At 45.8% G+C, this 18,612-nt stretch overlaps 1 protein-coding gene across 7 annotated transcripts in view; it reads left to right on the top strand.

Moving 5' to 3' along the window:
* ARAP1 (ArfGAP with RhoGAP domain, ankyrin repeat and PH domain 1) overlaps positions 1 to 18,612 on the top strand; it is a 141,580-nt gene that overhangs the window by 52,491 nt on the left and 70,477 nt on the right. For 5 of the 7 annotated variants that reach the window (XM_075198344.1, XM_075198343.1, XM_075198342.1 and 2 more), the window contains 3 exons: positions 1,396 to 1,532; positions 2,861 to 2,922; positions 3,508 to 3,611. In XM_075198344.1, the coding sequence (XP_075054445.1) occupies positions 1,396 to 1,532; positions 2,861 to 2,922; positions 3,508 to 3,611 (303 nt within the window). Of the gene's footprint in view, positions 1 to 1,395; positions 1,533 to 2,860; positions 2,923 to 3,507; positions 3,612 to 12,605; positions 12,901 to 13,678; positions 13,816 to 18,612 lie in introns of those variants that run through there. The other 2 variants (XM_075198347.1, XM_075198346.1) reach the window with 2 other exon arrangements.

Here is an 18,612-nt window from a genome sequence, read left to right as displayed (position 1 = left end):
GTAATAATTCCACAGGTTAATGTCAAACCATCAATGCCAATTGAAGTACAGCAGGATGCATCTGAGAGCACTCTAACTAAATGTGAACTTAGCAAATATGTTATATTTACAAGTGATACCCCCCCACCAAATTTATTTTTAAGCACCTTCTTTATCTTTCACTGGCTGTGTTGTGATGGCCGCTGCTCCACAGGAGATTGTAGATAGCTGATAAGAAGTGGGTGGGAGCCTGGTGACTTGAAGTCAATATGAGTTGACTAGTGGAATTTGAAAATACAACTTTTTCTTTGTCTCCCAGTGTACAAGTGTGTTATAAAGTGTTGGTTCCCATTTCTGCATGTGAGCCGTTGTGTGAGGGGTCTGCCCAGTCTTTGGTAAGAAGGAGATTTCTGAGAAGCTTTGTGGGTTTTCTGGATAGTGTTGACACATGCAGCTAAACAAAGATGTTTGCATTTTGCATTTTGGTTAATGTAGAATTCCAAAATTAACACATAGCTCTCCTGCACTGTCACCACTGGGCCACCAGATGGAGTCACTATGTGCAAATAAGTCACATGGACCGTGGATGAGAAGGGACACAGAGAGAAGTCTGCATTCATCCAGGTTGTCACAGCAGAGAAGGCAACCTAAGGTTCTCCCAATAGGAGTTTTTTCTGCTGTTATGGAGGGTCATAGGCTGCGTAAATCTATTTTACAGTCTAAGAAATGTACAAAATACAACAACCAATTAGCAATTAGATTGTATCTGTCTAGTGCACGTTAGATAAGGAAAGCAAATGACTAATTGGTTGGGTAATGTAACTACATGAGCCGTATTATATTATAAGAGGGAGAGAGAATGTGTGTCTAGATATACAGTATATATCTGTATATACAGTGTGTGTGTGTATATATAGTATATATTCTCTCTAGAGAAAATATATATATCTGCTGACATCGCGGCTACGCGCCAGAATTTCCGTTCGTACCCCATAGGGTTACGAAGGATAATCCGCGTTATTGCGTTACCGTATTACCTTGGGAATGACCTATTTACTGTACAGCGCTGCAGAATTAGTGGCGCTATATAAATAAACGATTATGATATTTAGACTAACACGACCAGCTGATACAGTGTTTGCAGCAAATGTGATTAGGAATGAAGAGAAGCTACTATGCCACAATTAAATATAAAATATTTAGATGATACTGCCCTTTAATGAACAGATATACTGTATGTAAATTATATGAGAGCTGGAAGCAGAGGGTCTGGTCTGATCTGGTTCTCGGGTGCAGTTAGGTAATAACATATTAACACAATTTGTGCATTGTCCTAGTACCAGTCCTTGTACCTCATCTCACGCCGACGGTAGCAGGATCCAGGTTCTTATTGTGTTCTGTGTTTCCCACTCCCAGTCCTCCGCTGGTGCCAGAGGAGCCGAGACTCACTGAAGATCAGCAGAACTTCTCATCGTTTGCTGCCCCAAAGCCACTGCCAAGAATCTTTCCCCGAGATCCGCCACCAACATTGATCCAGCCAGCGCATCGAGACGGTAAGGAGGGTCTTCAGAAGAGTTATTATGGGGCTTCTTTCATTAGATCGTTCTAGCGTTCGACAATCTCATATAATTGGAAGGACAACGTAGGCCTTCGGCTCTCAGAGTTGCACGTCCGGTCACCAGCAGAGGTTAACAGCTTAGAGTTAAGCCGTGTGTTGAAGTACCGTTGTCTTCAGCCATTTGGCATGTAGTTGGATCAGTCATGAATTGTCACTCCATGTTTCCTGATTGGTGCCGAATGTACTGAAACTGTTATAATTAATTGATGGCTCTTTTAGGAATTGGGACACAAACGTCTAAGTTCTGAGATTTTCACCCTCAAAAAACGTAATTGTCCCGGGAAAAACGGGAATCATAGGAGTTTTTATACATTGAAAAATCATTTTCTGATGTGTAACGGAAGCTTAATTATCCCCCATAGAGCAGAATGCTCTCCGTCCTAGAGAGGATCAGTCATTGTAATGTTCCTGCATATTCTGGTGGAATATTAAGTGTTATTGTCACATTACCCAGAATTCCTGGCAGTTTTTTCCTTGGCTTGTTAATGGTTGCCCAAAGATGAAACCAATGGCCGCGTGATTGATTTCCCATTTATATCGTTCACTTTGTTATTTTTATAACCTGCTTATGTTGTGATCTCCTGAATATACAGATTATTGAGATGTTGTCGTCCACTGGAGTAGTATTAGATATTTCCATTACTGCGGGAAACCATTCAGGCTTGTATCCGGTATTTACATTTATATTAGCAGACTATCGATGGTATCAGACACCTGTTGTTTCCTTGTACCTCCGACGTTCACACGTTGGGTTTACATGCTGGGATTCCCTCCCTCACACAATAAGACTCTCCTCTGGTCTACAAACTTTCAAGCGTTCTCTGAAAACCCACCTCTTCAGACAAGCTGATAATATTCCTCAATCACCCTCTTAATCTCATTAGATCACCCTATTACCACCCGTTACACAATTTCACACAAGACAACTACCCCTTGACCAACATTATTGTGTGACCGGATCATTTAGCTTATGAGTCACTTTTACCTTTGCAGTCTGGCTGGGCCAAAATGCAAAATGTAGACTTAACCTCATGTGTCAATCTCCCATTGTCCCATAGATTGTAAGCTTGCGAGCAGCCTTCTCACCTCTTTGTCTGTTTTACCCAGTTTGTTTATTAGTTTATTACGTTTGTCCCCAATTGTAAAGCGCTACGGAATATGTTGGCGCTATATAAATAAATGATGATGATGGGATGTAGTGTGGTGGATTTATACTCTGTGCTCTTACACCTCACACTGACTTTGTTTCATTAATGTTCTCAGGCCTTCAGAAGACAGAATTAATGGATCGTATCCCAGGAAACATCTATGAATTTCACAAAGATGTAAGTAAGGAATGGGGTCGGTGTGTGACTTATATTATCTTGTGCCTTCCTCTTTCTCCGGATGGACGAAGACCTCACTTTACAGCAGAAAATATAATAATAATAATAATAATAATAATGATAATAATATTCACTCCACTCCTGAATTTACATAAACAGCCTGAAACTGCCACACAAGGGGAGAGGCTTAGACGTGACATCACTAATATGATACATTGAATACTGTATTCTCTTGTTCGCTCGTATCGTCCTTCACTCACTCACTCACTCACTCACTCACTCACTCACACTGCCGCTCACATACTCCGTTTGCATGTGGGAGATTACCTCGCAGCCAGAGGTAAAGGATTAGAGGTTTAACCTTTACAGAAGTCTGCGGTAAATTGCAATGTTCAAAAATATTTTTAATTCATGCCAATGAAGATTATTAAGTTGTACTCGCTATGTTTGAAATAATTGTAGTATTATTGTATATAAGGGGCTTGTTCAATCGTGGAGAATCTTCTGCTTCCTGTGTCACCAGGACACAAACTGACCAATAATGTTTTCTGTCTGTTGTTGGTGTAAATCGTGTTCCCCGGACAGATAGATGAAATCGCTCTTATTGGGTTCCGACAGCTGAACGTCAGCAGCTCGCCCATCGATAATGATGTGATGGAGAATGGATCGGATAATGATTACCAGACAATGTAAGTAAAGCCGGATTCTATCATAACGTTGTTTGTACCATATAGTATATTTTACCTTTATTTTCCCATAAATGTTCAGTAATCCCGACGGACAGAAGGTATTTTGTGTGAAGAACCTTAACTCTGCTTCTATGAAATGACTGGGAGCAGCTGGAGGAATATTTATATCCCTGGTGAACTGGACGAGTCTGATCAATACTGGTCCTGTGATAGAGATATATATATATATATATATATATATATATATATATATATATATATATATATATATATCTCTATCTATCTATCTGTGTGTGTGTATGTATGTATATATATATATATATAATGTTACATGATGTTGCCTGAACATCACTCTGTGTGGTCCTGTCATTACCAGAGATCCCGGGCAGGGCCATCTTTCCTCCTGGGCATACTGGGACAGTTGTCTTGGAGCCCCACGAGCATAGGGGCCCCATAAGCAGGGCCTGATAGGAAAAATATCTATTCGCCCATGTATCATGGCACTGCTGTACAGCATTTTTTTTATGTTTAATCACTGATTTTTGTTGCAGGTACCAATAAATATAAACTTTTAATTTTATTGATAATTTACATTTTTATTCCTGTGAGTTGTGGTGTAGGTAGGGGCCCCAGTGCCCCCCCCCCCCCAGGGTCCCGGTTTTGATCCAGGAGCTCCCTATAAAATCCCAGTTCCCCCGTGTGTGATCCAAGAGCTCCCTGTGGGATCCCAGTTCACCATGTGTGATCCAAGAGCTCCCTGTGAAATCCCAGTTCACCATGTGTGATCCAAGAGCTCCCTGTGGGATCCCAGTTCCCCGAGTGTGATCTAGGAGCTCCCTGTGGGATCCCAGTTCACTGTGTGGGATCCAGTAGCTCCCTGTGGGATCCCAGTTCCCCGAGTGTGATCCAGGAGCTTCCTGTGGGATCCCAATTCACCATGTGTGATCCAAGAGCTGCCTGTGAAATCCCAGTTCCCCGAGTGTGATCCAGGAGCTTCCTGTGGGATTCCAGGTCTCCGTGTGTGATCTAGGAGCTCCCTGTGGGATCCCAGTTCACTGTGTGTGATCCAGGAGCTCTCTGTGAAATCCCAGTTCCCTGTGTGTGATCCAGGAGCTCTCTGTGAAATCCCAGTTCCCTGTGTGTGATCCAGGAGTTCTCTGTGAAATCCCAGTTCCCTGGGTGTGATCCAGGAGCTCTCTGTGAAATCCCAGTTCCCTGTGTGTGATCCAGCAGCTCCCTGTGAAATCCCAGATCCCTGGGTGTGATCCCGGAGCTCCCTGTAAAATCCCAGTTCCCAGTGTGTGATCCAGGAGCTCCCTGTGAAATCCCAGTTCCCTGTGTGTGATCCAGGAGCTCTCTGTGAAATCCCTGTTCCCCCGTGTGTGATCCAAGAGCTCCCTGTGGGATCCCAGTTCCCCAAGTGTGATCCAGGAGCTTCCTGTGGGATTCCAGGTCTCCATGTGTGATCTAGGAGCTCCCTGTGGGATCCCAGTTCACTGTGTGTGATCCAGTAGCTCTCTGTGGGATCTCAGTCCCTGTGTGTGATCCAGGAGCTCTCTGTGAAATCCCAGTTCCCTGTGTGTGATCCAGGAGCTCCCTGTGAAATCCCAGTTCCCGGTTTTGATCCAGGAGCTCCCTGTGAAATCCCTGTTCCCCGTGTGTGATCCAAGAGCTCCCTGTGAAATCCCAGTTCACCATGTGTGATCCAAGAGCTCCCTGTGAAATCCCAGTTCCCTGTGTGTGATCCAGCAGGAGCTCCCTGTGAAATCCCAGTTCCCTGTGTGTGATCCAGCAGGAGCTCCCTGTGAAATCCCAGTTCCCTGTGTGTGATCCAGCAGGAGCTCCCTGTGAAATCCCAGTTCCCTGTGTGTGATCCAGGAGCTCCCTGTGAAATCCCAGTTCACCATGTGTGATCCAAGAGCTCCCTGTGGGATCTAAGTTGACTGTGTGTGATCTAGGAGCTCCCTGTGGGATCCCAGTTCACTGTGTGTGATCCAGTAGCTCCCTGTGGGATCCCAGTTCCCCAAGTGTGATCCAGGAGCTTCCTGTGGGATTCGGGGTCCCCGTGTGTGATCCAAGAGCTCCCTGTGGGATCCCAGTTCCCCAAGTGTGATCCAGGAGCTTCCTGTGGGATTCCAGGTCTCCATGTGTGATCTAGGAGCTCCCTGTGGGACCCCAGTTCACTGTGTGTGATCCAGTAGCTCTCTGTGGGATCTCAGTCCCTGTGTGTGATCCAGGAGCTCCCTGTGAAATCCCAGTTCCCTGTGTGTGATCCAGGAGCTCCCTGTGAAATCCCAGTTCCCTGTGTGTGATCCAGGAGCTCCCTGTGAAATCCCAGTTCCCGGTTTTGATCCAGGAGCTCCCTGTGAAATCCCTGTTCCCCGTGTGTGATCCAAGAGCTCCCTGTGAAATCCCAGTTCCCTGTGTGTGATCCAAGAGCTCCCTGTGAAATCCCAGTTCCCTGTGTGTGATCCAAGAGCTCCCTGTGGGATCCCAGTTCCCCGAGTGTGATCTAGGAGCTCCCTGTGGGATCCCAGTTTACTGTGTGTGATCCAGTAGCTCCCTGTGGGATCCCAGTTCCCCGAGTGTGACCCAGGAGCTTCCTGTGGGATCCCTGTTCCCCGTCTGTGATCCAAGAGCTCCCTGTGAAATCCCAATTCACCATGTGTGATCCAAGAGCTGCCTGTGAAATCCCAGTTCACCATGTGTGATCCAAGAGCTCCCTGTGGGATCCCAGTTCCCAGAGTGTGATCTAGGAGCTCCCTGTGGGATCCCAGTTCACTGTGTGTGATCCAGTAGGTCCCTGTGGGATCCCAGTTCCCCGAGTGTGATCCAGGAGCTTCCTGTGGGATTCCAGGTCCCCGTGTGTGATCCAAGAGCTCCCTGTGGGATCCCAGTTCCCCAAGTGTGATCCAGGAGCTCTCTGTGAAATCCCAGTTCCCTGTGTGTGATCCAGGAGCTCCCTGTGAAATCCCAGTTCCCTGTGTGTGATCCAGGAGCTCTCTGTGAAATCCCAGTTCCCTGTGTGTGATCCAGGAGTTCTCTGTGAAATCCCAGTTCCCTGGGTGTGATCCAGGAGCTCTCTGTGAAATCCCAGTTCCCTGTGTGTGATCCAGCAGCTCCCTGTGAAATCCCAGATCCCTGTGTGTGATCCCGGAGCTCCCTGTAAAATCCCAGTTCCCAGTGTGTGATCCAGGAGCTCCCTGTGAAATCCCAGTTCCCTGTGTGTGATCCAGGAGCTCTCTGTGAAATCTCTGTTCCCCCCCGTGTGTGATCCAAGAGCTCCCTGTGAAATCCCAGTTCACCATGTGTGATCCAAGAGCTCCCTGTGGGATCCCAGTTCCCTGAGTGTGATCTAGGAGTTCCCTGTGGGATCCCAGTTCACTGTGTGTGATCCAGTAGCTCCCTGTGGGATCCCAGTTCCCCGAATGTGATCCAGGAGCTTCCTGTGGGATTCGGGGTCCCCGTGTGTGATCCAAGAGCTCCCTGTGGGATCCCAGTTCCCCAAGTGTGATCCAGGAGCTTCCTGTGGGATTCCAGGTCTCCATGTGTGATCTAGGAGCTCCCTGTGGGATCCCAGTTCACTGTGTGTGATCCAGTAGCTCTCTGTGGGATCTCAGTCCCTGTGTGTGATCCAGGAGCTCTCTGTGAAATCCCAGTTCCCTGTGTGTGATCCAGGAGCTCCCTGTGAAATCCCAGTTCCCGGTTTTGATCCAGGAGCTCCCTGTGAAATCCCTGTTCCCCGTGTGTGATCCAAGACCTCCCTGTGAAATCCCAGTTCACCATGTGTGATCCAAGAGCTCCCTGTGAAATCCCAGTTCCCTGTGTGTGATCCAGCAGGAGCTCCCTGTGAAATCCCAGTTCCCTGTGTGTGATCCAGCAGGAGCTCCCTGTGAAATCCCAGTTCCTTGTGTGTGATCCAGCAGGAGCTCCCTGTGAAATCCCAGTTCCTTGTGTGTGATCCAGCAGGAGCTCCCTGTGAAATCCCAGTTCCCCGTGTGTGATCCAGGAGCTCCCTGTGAAATCCCAGTTCACCATGTGTGATCTAGGAGCTCCCTGTGGGATCCCAGTTCACTGTGTGTGATCCAGTAGCTCCCTGTGGGATTCCAGGTCCCTGTGTGTGATCCAAGAGCTCCCTGTGGGATCCCAGTTCCCCGTCTGTGATCCAAGAGCTCCCTGTGAAATCCCAATTCACCATGTGTGATCCAAGAGCTGCCTGTGAAATCCCAGTTCACCATGTGTGATCCAAGAGCTCCCTGTGGGATCCCAGTTCCCAGAGTGTGATCTAGGTGCTCCCTGTGGGATCCCAGTTCACTGTGTGTGATCCAGTAGGTCCCTGTGGGATCCCAGTTCCCCGAGTGTGATCCAGGAGCTTCCTGTGGGATTCCAGGTCCCCGTGTGTGATCCAAGAGCTCCCTGTGGGATCCCAGTTCCCCAAGTGTGATCCAGGAGCTCTCTGTGAAATCCCAGTTCCCTGTGTGTGATCCAGGAGCTCCCTGTGAAATCCCAGTTCCCTGTGTGTGATCCAGGAGCTCTCTGTGAAATCCCAGTTCCCTGTGTGTGATCCAGGAGTTCTCTGTGAAATCCCAGTTCCCTGGGTGTGATCCAGGAGCTCTCTGTGAAATCCCAGTTCCCTGTGTGTGATCCAGCAGCTCCCTGTGAAATCCCAGATCCCTGTGTGTGATCCCGGAGCTCCCTGTAAAATCCCAGTTCCCAGTGTGTGATCCAGGAGCTCCCTGTGAAATCCCAGTTCCCTGTGTGTGATCCAGGAGCTCTCTGTGAAATCTCTGTTCCCCCCCGTGTGTGATCCAAGAGCTCCCTGTGAAATCCCAGTTCACCATGTGTGATCCAAGAGCTCCCTGTGGGATCCCAGTTCCCTGAGTGTGATCTAGGAGTTCCCTGTGGGATCCCAGTTCACTGTGTGTGATCCAGTAGCTCCCTGTGGGATCCCAGTTCCCCGAATGTGATCCAGGAGCTTCCTGTGGGATTCGGGGTCCCCGTGTGTGATCCAAGAGCTCCCTGTGGGATCCCAGTTCCCCAAGTGTGATCCAGGAGCTTCCTGTGGGATTCCAGGTCTCCATGTGTGATCTAGGAGCTCCCTGTGGGATCCCAGTTCACTGTGTGTGATCCAGTAGCTCTCTGTGGGATCTCAGTCCCTGTGTGTGATCCAGGAGCTCTCTGTGAAATCCCAGTTCCCTGTGTGTGATCCAGGAGCTCCCTGTGAAATCCCAGTTCCCGGTTTTGATCCAGGAGCTCCCTGTGAAATCCCTGTTCCCCGTGTGTGATCCAAGACCTCCCTGTGAAATCCCAGTTCACCATGTGTGATCCAAGAGCTCCCTGTGAAATCCCAGTTCCCTGTGTGTGATCCAGCAGGAGCTCCCTGTGAAATCCCAGTTCCCTGTGTGTGATCCAGCAGGAGCTCCCTGTGAAATCCCAGTTCCTTGTGTGTGATCCAGCAGGAGCTCCCTGTGAAATCCCAGTTCCTTGTGTGTGATCCAGCAGGAGCTCCCTGTGAAATCCCAGTTCCCCGTGTGTGATCCAGCAGGAGCTCCCTGTGAAATCCCAGTTCACCATGTGTGATCTAGGAGCTCCCTGTGGGATCCCAGTTCACTGTGTGTGATCCAGTAGCTCCCTGTGGGATTCCAGGTCCCTGTGTGTGATCCAAGAGCTCCCTGTGGGATCCCAGTTCCCCATGTGTGATCCAAGAGCTTCCTGTGGGATTCCAGGTCTCTGTGTGTGATCTAGGAGATCCCAGTTCACTGTGTGTGATCCAGTAGCTCTTTGTAAAATCCCTGTTCCCCGTGTGTGATCCAGGAGCTCCGGGCTTGTAAGGGGTCCTCTGATGAACTGTCTCTTGTGTGTGATGCAGGAGATCCCTATGAAATCCCAGTTCCCTGTGTGTGATCCAGGAGCTCCTTATGAAATCCCAGTTCTGTGTATGTGATCCAGTAGCACCTTGTGAGATCTTATTTCACCCTTTGTGTGATCCAGGAGCTCCCTGTGGGATCCCAGTTCCCCGTGTGTGATCCAGGAGCTCCCTGTAAAATCCCAGTTCCCCGTGTGTGATCCAGGAGCTCCCTGTAAAATCCCAGTTCCTCGTGTGTGATCCAGGAGCTCCGGGCTTGTAAGGGGTCCTCTGATGAGCTGTCTCTCTTCTGTCATAGTCTGTCTGTAAATCCCCTTTATATGAGCTCTGTGCGGTGAGGAAGATTCTGACAAATCAACAACGACTCTGGTTTCTGAGGGTTCAGGATTTAACCCCCCCCCCCCCATGTTAATTCCTCTCCCGGCCTCAGTCTATGTTATGATAATAATAATGGGTTTTCTCTGCAGATCTCTAACCTCCTCTTTCCTCCAGCATCAGATCCAGCTCTTACTGTGATGGACGATGTATCACTGTCCTTTCTTGTGCTTCCTCCTCTCTGCTCAGGAATAATCTTCTAATTCTTGATACACAGGTTGCTTCAATTAGTACTTTATTATTTAACTAATGCACTTTCTTTTTTACCATTATTTTCTTTACTTCTTTATTTAGATTTTCAGTAATTATACTCATCACATTCATTTGTGTGTAATGTCTAGTGAAGCCCAGGTGTGCCAGTTATACATGTATAGGGGTATATTTATTATTAACCGCATTTCAACACGATTCATTTCAACCCTTATTGCAAAGACAATGAATGGAATATTGTGACTATTTGCTAAAAATCTTCACTAGGAACAGTAGTCACAAAAAACTACTGTTCCTGCGAAGACCCCTCTCCTATGTCCTCTATGGTCACTATCGGGAAGTGATCACCTTAGCGATAGTGACCGGAGGGGAGAGCAGTAAGATGAGGGATCCGCAGATCCCTTTACCGCAATTCTCTCCCCATAGGCTGCAGTGGCTGACGTCTGCATCAGTTGGCGTTGGCTATCGGGCGCAAGTTTTTTTCGGAACTTGTTAAATTGTGCAAAATAGCTGTCCCCATAGACATCTATGGGGATTGCTTTTTAGTTCGAAGAAAAAAGCAAATATCTACGGTATCTGCTGCGATGACCTATTCATAAATGTCAACTTTACGTAAATGTGCGGCTATCCCCCGAAAATGGTAGTTTTGATGCAATAACATATAAATAGGCCCCAAAGACTCATAGTTGTGTAGATTCAGGAAGTACCGTCAGCCGTTTCTGGCATTTCATGGTTTTACTAGTTAATATGAATTGAGCGGCAGCCAGCATTCATCAAGATTTGCTGTATAAGTGCCAGCTCTGTGGACAAGGATGTTTCTGCTCATGAGGTTGCAGAGAGTCTGGTGTGATGTGTATATTGTACAATCATCCCACTAGAAGTCATGAATAAACATTATTTCTGTATCACAAATCAAACGGCTGATAAATCAGGATTTTCAGGGTATGATCTGCAGTCAGCGCTCAGAGGTTGGAGAACAGCCCAGTGTCTGTCTGCATGAATAACTCTGCACTGTTTATGTCATGACGTTATGGTGCAACAGTCCAGGAATATTTACCTTTACGTACAATACATAATGCAGGTACTGCTACTATATGCTATGCCAGGCTGCTCAGGGAGACCCCCCTCCTACATGAAATGATTTTACTGTTCACCTAGCGCTACCGGCAAATGAAGAATGTGAAATGCGCATGCTAAAGTCTGCGCATACACATAGGATGTGACCCTTCGTGGGATCATGCCGAGCCTTTCCAGCTTAACTGGGCCCCAATATAAAATACTACTACTAACATACAAGACCAGCAACAAAACTGCACCAACATACATCTCCTCCCTTGTCTCAAAATATCTCCCAACTAGACACCTCCGTTCTGCACAAGATCTACGTCTCTCATCTATTCACTACCTGTTGTCATTCCCGGTTACTGGACTTTTTTCAGGCTGCACCCACTCTGTGGAATTCCCTCACTCACACAATAAGACTCCCCTCTGGTCTACAAACCTTCAAGCGTTCTCTGAAAACCCACCTCTTCAGGCAAGCTTATAATGTTCCTCTACCAGCATCTTAATATCCCTAAGTTACCCTATTACCACCCTCTACACAACTAACAGAGGCAAACAATCCTCTGACGCTGTGACCAACATTGATGTGTGATTGGATCACATAGCATACAAATCACTTTTTACCTTTGCAGTCTGGCTGGACCAATATGCAGTATGTAGACTTAACCTCATGTATCTAACTCCCACTGTCCCATAGATTGTAAGCGTGTGAGCAGGGCCCTCTCACCTCTCTGTATTACCCAGTATTGTTAATTACTGTGTTTGTCCCTAGTTGTAAAGCGCTACGGAATTTGCTGGTGCTATATAAATAATGATAGGCGCATGTACTGGTAGGTTAATTGGCTGCTATCAAATTGTCCCTGTGTGTGTCTCTCTGTGTGTATATTAGGGAATTTAGACTGCAAGCTCTGTTGGGACAGGGACTGATGTGAGTGAATTCTGTACAGCGCTGCGGAATCAGTGGTGCTATATAAATAAATGATGATGTAATGTACCGCCACGCTGAGATGGAGTTAGTTTGCAGAGAACCATTGTCTGATAAATGACTAAACATTGCAGTCCCTATAGAGTTCTATGGGGACTGCAGTAAGAAACGAAATGTAGGTTCATGCAGGAGAAACCTCTGATATCTCCTGGATTAACCGCATAATAAATTTAGTGAAGTTCTTTAATAGCAAATTTCCGGAGAAAACAGCTGTTTTTGGGCAGTCGCAGTTTGTTAGTAGACCCCATATTAGTACTGTGTAATAAATGGAACGTTTGTCCTGTTTAATGGTACAGTAAGATATGTAACGTTACAGTGTTACACCTGGGTCAGTGAGAATAAGTAATTAGACATCCGCCTGTGGCGTCTGTAATGTGAGATTTCCTGGTCTGTGCGGGGCAGGGACAAGTGTGGACTGGATAGGACCCAACACCCTCCACCCCTGTGTTACTGACACCTCTCACCCCTCTCTGTTATTTACTAACAGGAAGGCTGTGGAATGTGACCGGGGACAGAGGTTTTTGCTTCACACTAAACTTTAAAGATTTAGATCTTTAGTGCACCCAGGAAATGGGTTTCGTTGGAGAATGTTGTATAATTTCTTATTTGCTGAGACCTGTGTGTGCCCCGTGTGTACGTAGGTCCTGCAGATAACTAGAACACGTCTGTGTCTATGGCTAGAAGGCTGTTGTGTTATTAATACCGGGCACAATGCTTCTCACCGTTCCTCGCTGGGTAGTTTGGACACCGCTCGTACTATATTTGTCGTGTACACGACAATACTCTTAGAGGTGAGTATTATTTTTATCATTCCAAGTGCTGGGCTTATTTTTCGGCGTTTGTAAATTGGGAAATATAAACAGTGACTTAGATATAGAGATTATTGCAGATCTCAAGTCGTATTTCTTACTTCGCTCAGTGGAGTGTAAGCCTTCAGATCTACTTATGTTGCTTCAATATCAACTAACAAGTAGCCTCATGCCCTATGAAGGTAAAAACATGGAAAAACCAGTAACTAGAATGTGCTGCTATCAATGATGGATACAGTGTGTTTCTGAGATATCGACAGGCGATTTCAGGTAGAAGTTTTATATCTTAATATTAGAAGTTATTCCACTAACTTGTGAACCCAGCATAATGCGTTTAATGAAACAAGATAATTTTTGAGCGGAGATGCTCTTAAATTATGTGAACCTAAGTTTACACTTCACACGTTTTGGTGTTTAATGTGAGGTGACTTGAGCCACTTAAAGTTTATAGATCATTTTGATAGCAGCGTTCTTGTAATGACTTTAGAAGAGTGAATCTGGGTGTAAAACGTGACCTTTGGAAAGTGATGTTGTTAAAGCCGACACTTTTGTGAATTCGCCACAGTCAAAATTCTGTGGAAGATCATTTCAGCGCCAGGAGCTGGGGCAGACGGGAGCCCTGTCTGTCCATGGGGACCCCTGATAGAATGTGTCTGTGTCCTTATATACATTACTTGTGTCCTAACCCCGTGTTGGTGAATACAGAGGGAGAGAAAGTGTTTTGTGTTCTGCACAATCTCAGGTGCTTAGTTTTGTACCTGACTGTGGCATCCGGAAGGATAACGCTGCTCTTTACTGGCAGACGAGGAACTGGCCGGACGGGTTTAGGGTACGTTTTTGAGCTTTCAGGAAGTTGGAGGAGTTCGGTCTCTTTCAGGGAGCAGCTGTCGGCCTGGGGTAAGTGTGCTGTACGTACGGTAAGAGTGTGACTGTATTTAGTGGCGGGAGGTGTGATTGTCATTGTGGGGAGGGCGGTCCAGGCCATGTACAGGACTGTGCATGTTATCTGCGGAGTGGTGAGCTCAGAGGGCACTGATCTGACCGAGCCATCTCCTACTGAACGTGTCACAGTCCTCTGTACTCATCCTCTGCTCTTTCTGGGCCTGATTCATCTTCGAACGCAACTTGCACACAAATGCAAGTTGCATTTTTAAAGCGAGCACGGAAGTTGAGCGTACGTTCACCCGTATTCATATCCAAGCGGATCTCAACATACGTTTCCATTCGTATATGGGTATCAGTGCGCTCTGCTTTAATGTTACTTATTGTATGTTGTCAGACAGAACAGACTGCAGGATACACACGTGTGTATGTGTAATATAAAGTCACATCAGAACGCACGCAAAAATATTAACTCATAATACTATAATCATTAATAAAAATGTGTTTTTCTATTTAAAAAAATAAGTGAATTTTTTTACAGTGATTACATAAATCAGGATGTTCGTTTTTTTTTAAATAAACTTCTTTATTGGTTTTAACAGGGCAGAAAGGTTAGAATCAGCAATATATGAATTGGTGTAGCACTTGTAAATAAGACAATATAAAAGTACAAAAACAGTGTCTAAACAGGAGAGGAACCAAAATATATCAAAATATAACTTCATACCGAGATTTATTAGAGGAAGATGTACAAAGAGGTGGACGGGGGGGCGATGGGAGGGGGGGTTAGTGAGTCAATGTGAGAGTACTAGACTGATGGTGAATCTCTAACGTGGCGAGTGAGGGTGATTGGGAATATAACACCTGGGAATGGGGGGGGGGGGGATCTGCAGTGATTGGCATGTCGGTCATCATGATCCGTCAGCACCTGCCCGGTAGCTGGTGCAATGATAGGTCTACAGAGTACATACTGAAGAGAAACCCAGGACTCAAATCACCACGCCCTCACCACGCCCCTGCCACGCCCCTGCTGTACATTGCCTATATTCATCCGCCCCTTCCCTCTCCCGTTCCGCCCTACAACTCGTAGTCAAGAGTCAGTGTCCTTTGCGTTCAGACATGAATTGCGTTAGTGGCGTCAGGTCCGTTTCGGAGCCTGTACAGAGCTGTTTCAGGGGACCGTGAATTAGGTCCTCTGCGCTGATCACCGCTGTGTTTAGATGAGTGACAGGAGAGATTAGCAGATATCTGAACACTGTTCCTTAAGTGAGAATCCGATCCCTTTTTTTTTTTTTTTTAAGGCTGTGTTTTGTCAAAACTTTGTTTCATAGGGGTTGTCCACCTTCCAGCGACTTTGATTTATTGACTTGCTCATGTCTTACTGCAGCTTTTGCTTAATACGCCGCTGTATCGTTCTGGGATTTGTAACATTGTCTTTCTTTACATAATCGAGCAGAGTCCTTTGTTCTCATTGCCCTGGACCTAATTCTATGTCGTATCCCTGGACATTGAGAATAAACATCTTCTTATTGATATAGAAACGTGGCTGAAAAACAAAGAGGGGCAGCACGGTGGCTCAGTGGTTAGCACTTCTGCCTCACAGCGCTGGGGTCATGAGTTCAATTCCCAACCATGGCCTTATCTGTGTAGAGTTTGTATGTTCTCCCCGTGTTTGCGTGGGTTTCCTCCGGGTGCTCCGGTTTCCTCCCACACTCCAAAAACATACTGGTAGGTTAATTGGCTGCTATCAAATTGCCCTTAGTCTCTCTCTGTGTGTATGTTAGGGAATTTAGACTGTAAGCTAAGAACTCATCAGGGACTGATGTGAGAGAGTTGTACAGCGCTGCAGAATCAGTGGCGCTATATAAATAAATGAAGATGATGATGATGATGAAGAAACCCCCCTTAAATGTCCTGTGTTATGGGGGGTGGGTCTGTCCCTGCAGTTACCCCATGACTGCGAAAGAAGCTCAACAGCAGGGGGAGGAAAGCCTCAGCGGTCTCTGGCTGACGATGCTTGTTAGTCTGTAGTACAGAGAGCCGTGTTCTAGTCTTACTGCCGTGTACAGTAACATTTCTCTTATATAATCCCAGTACAGGGACCACAATAAGCGATATGGAGCGGTCTGCTGTCTGCTCTAGAAATTCCCAGGTACAAGGTGACTGTAATATTTATTCAGGTAGTTCCGTATTTTCATTCTCTGTTCAGGAATTTGCTGCAATCGTCTGGAGTCCGTCCAGGAATTGTGCAACGCGAAAATAATCTGCAAAAATCTCAGTTTCATTGTCCTGTTACCAGAGGAGGAAAACGTTTCCCTTTCTTGAACAAACAATAGATTCTTCCAGTGTAGCCCGCTGTAGCCTCATCCAGTAGGTAACGTGAAGGACCCTGTTTTTAAAATATGTCAGTTTTATATTGGAAGGTTAGAAATAATAAGGTTTAAACAACACAATGTCTCTTCTTCAGATACGTTACACTAAGGGGGGGGGGGGGCAGGGTGTGTCATTATTTATTATTCATTATGGGACCATATCTCATTACATTACCCGGCCTGATGCGGGTCAGGTGATAGTTCCTATTGGTGATCATTGGGTAAAGATGTGATATAATCATTACCATGATATACAGGGTATATATGATTGGTAGACAAGGGGTTAAACCTTTGGCTGTTTATATGGTGATATAATGGTGATAACCATCATGTATAGTGAGTGGGTGGGGGGTGGGGTGGGGTACGGATGATTATGACCACTTCCGAGATGCTAAATTCTTGTCTGATGAGTAGATCTATATCTGGACACGTTACAGATTAATTTGGGCTCTCTGCGTGTATATAATATAATGCATTGTGCTGCTGCCACGTCTCTTAGGCTCGCCCTCTGCACCGAGCAGGCCACCGGCTGGCACTTGTTGTGGGTCACCCCAATATCCTGGTGGCAGCCTAGGTTGGCAGCTATGTAACGGATATGGGGTTCTGCGGTTCCTTCTGTTACACAGGGGCCCCTGGTTGGCTATATTGCTGCTCTGTCTGCCTAGCATCAGTGGTGGTTGGGCTGGCAGTGCCACCAGCTGTATATTACATTCTGTACCCTCCGAAGGTATTGGGCAGATTGTAGTATTTCCCCATCCCCGCAATGCTCCAGGTGGGACGGGAAGGATATTTTCTTATTTATCATTCTGTCATCTAATGATTATTGTTTATTGTGTGTTTATTCGGCGGCTGGGTAGTGGTAACGTCACCATTTACTGAGAGTTTCTGCTGCTTACAATGTTCTTGGGAGTGTGCGGAGAATGTGCGCTGAAAGGGTTAACGTGACCCCTTGTACCTTGGTCACATCTAGGTGGATGGTGACCATTAACTGATCACTTCTCTGCAATCTGAATATCAGAGATGGCAGCTTCCACAGTGCAGACAACATTCATATCCCCAACTCATGTCATAGTATTCTGCAGCCTCGTGGTGGAGATGATCAGTCACTTAGTAGAAGCAGTTACATGCTTAGGTGCACATATAGGGTTTGTACAAGACATAAACGTTATTGGTGCAGTCCTCCGGTTCTTAACATACTTGTGCAGAGCACGGGTTACAGTGGGTCAGATCGCCGTCTTCCATCCCGCGTACTACGCACCCTCTGGCAGCTTTGGCTTTATTAAATAAAAAACAAAACAAAAAACTAGTGATCCAACTCCAGGATTAATGTAAATAGTAGACTTCAGCAGTGTATTTTATGGCAAGTACAAGGAAGATCATTTCTATGTTATGTTCATGAATGATGGAGTGAGGCTCTTAGACCGTCCGTGTCTCTCCATCTGTAGGGGAACTAGAGGTCCCAGCATGTCCTGACAGCAACAACACGGCTCAGGCGTGATTCAGGTCCTTGCAGTTACAGAACTGCAGATCTGGTTGTTATGTAAGTCGTGTACACTGTGGACCTCAGTCATTAAGGAAAGTAAGGTAAAAAAAACGGATAAATATTCTCCTGAACAAACCATGTTACAATACAAGGGGTGCAAACTAGTTTATTATTTTGCACATAAGATAAATACTGGCTGTTATTTCATGTAACACACAAATACTTGATAGCTTTATTTTTACACTGAAATTTAAAGTTAATCTAGGACATGTCCTACCCCAGCTATGAATCTGTCCCCACATTGTAAATTTACCTCCCCTCCAATGCAACATGGTTTTGCCCAGGTGCAAAGTTACTCCTTTTTTTTGCCTCGCTCTCCTTAATGACTCAGCCCTGTGACTGTAACTTTCTATTTTACATTTTGTTTTGTGGCTGATTTTGCAAATTATCAGCCACATCTTTTGTTGTTAAGTTAAGTCCAGATGTAGTTCAACGTTTACTGTAAAAGCTGTTTCATTTTCTGCCTGTGTTTAGAGGTGAAAGTGATGTTACAAGTACAATACTTAGTAAGAGAATAAATATGTGTAAGATCCACTAAGTGCCAGGAAAATGTGCTCACTTCATACAAAGGATTTTACATGTACATTGGCCTTACAGTGCAAGATGTTACATTATCCTTCTGTTATTATAATAAATGTACACATCTGGGGCCTGATTCATTAAGGATCTTAAATGAAGAGGTATCTTATTCCAGTCTCCTGGACAAAACCATAGTACATTGCAAGGGGTGCAAATTAGTTTTCTGTTTTGCACACAAGTTAAATACTGACTGTTTTTCATGTATCACACAAATATCAATTTTAAATTTCAGTGTACAAATAAGCTATCAAGTATTTGTGTGCTACATGAATAAACAGTCAGTATTTAACTTATGTACAAAACAGAAAACTAGTTTGC

The sequence above is a fragment of the Mixophyes fleayi genome, chromosome 2 (genome assembly GCF_038048845.1).
Source record: "Mixophyes fleayi isolate aMixFle1 chromosome 2, aMixFle1.hap1, whole genome shotgun sequence".
In the NCBI taxonomy this organism is placed as follows: Eukaryota; Metazoa; Chordata; class Amphibia; order Anura; family Limnodynastidae; genus Mixophyes; species Mixophyes fleayi.
This window is presented reverse-complemented; position numbering and strand designations above follow the sequence as displayed.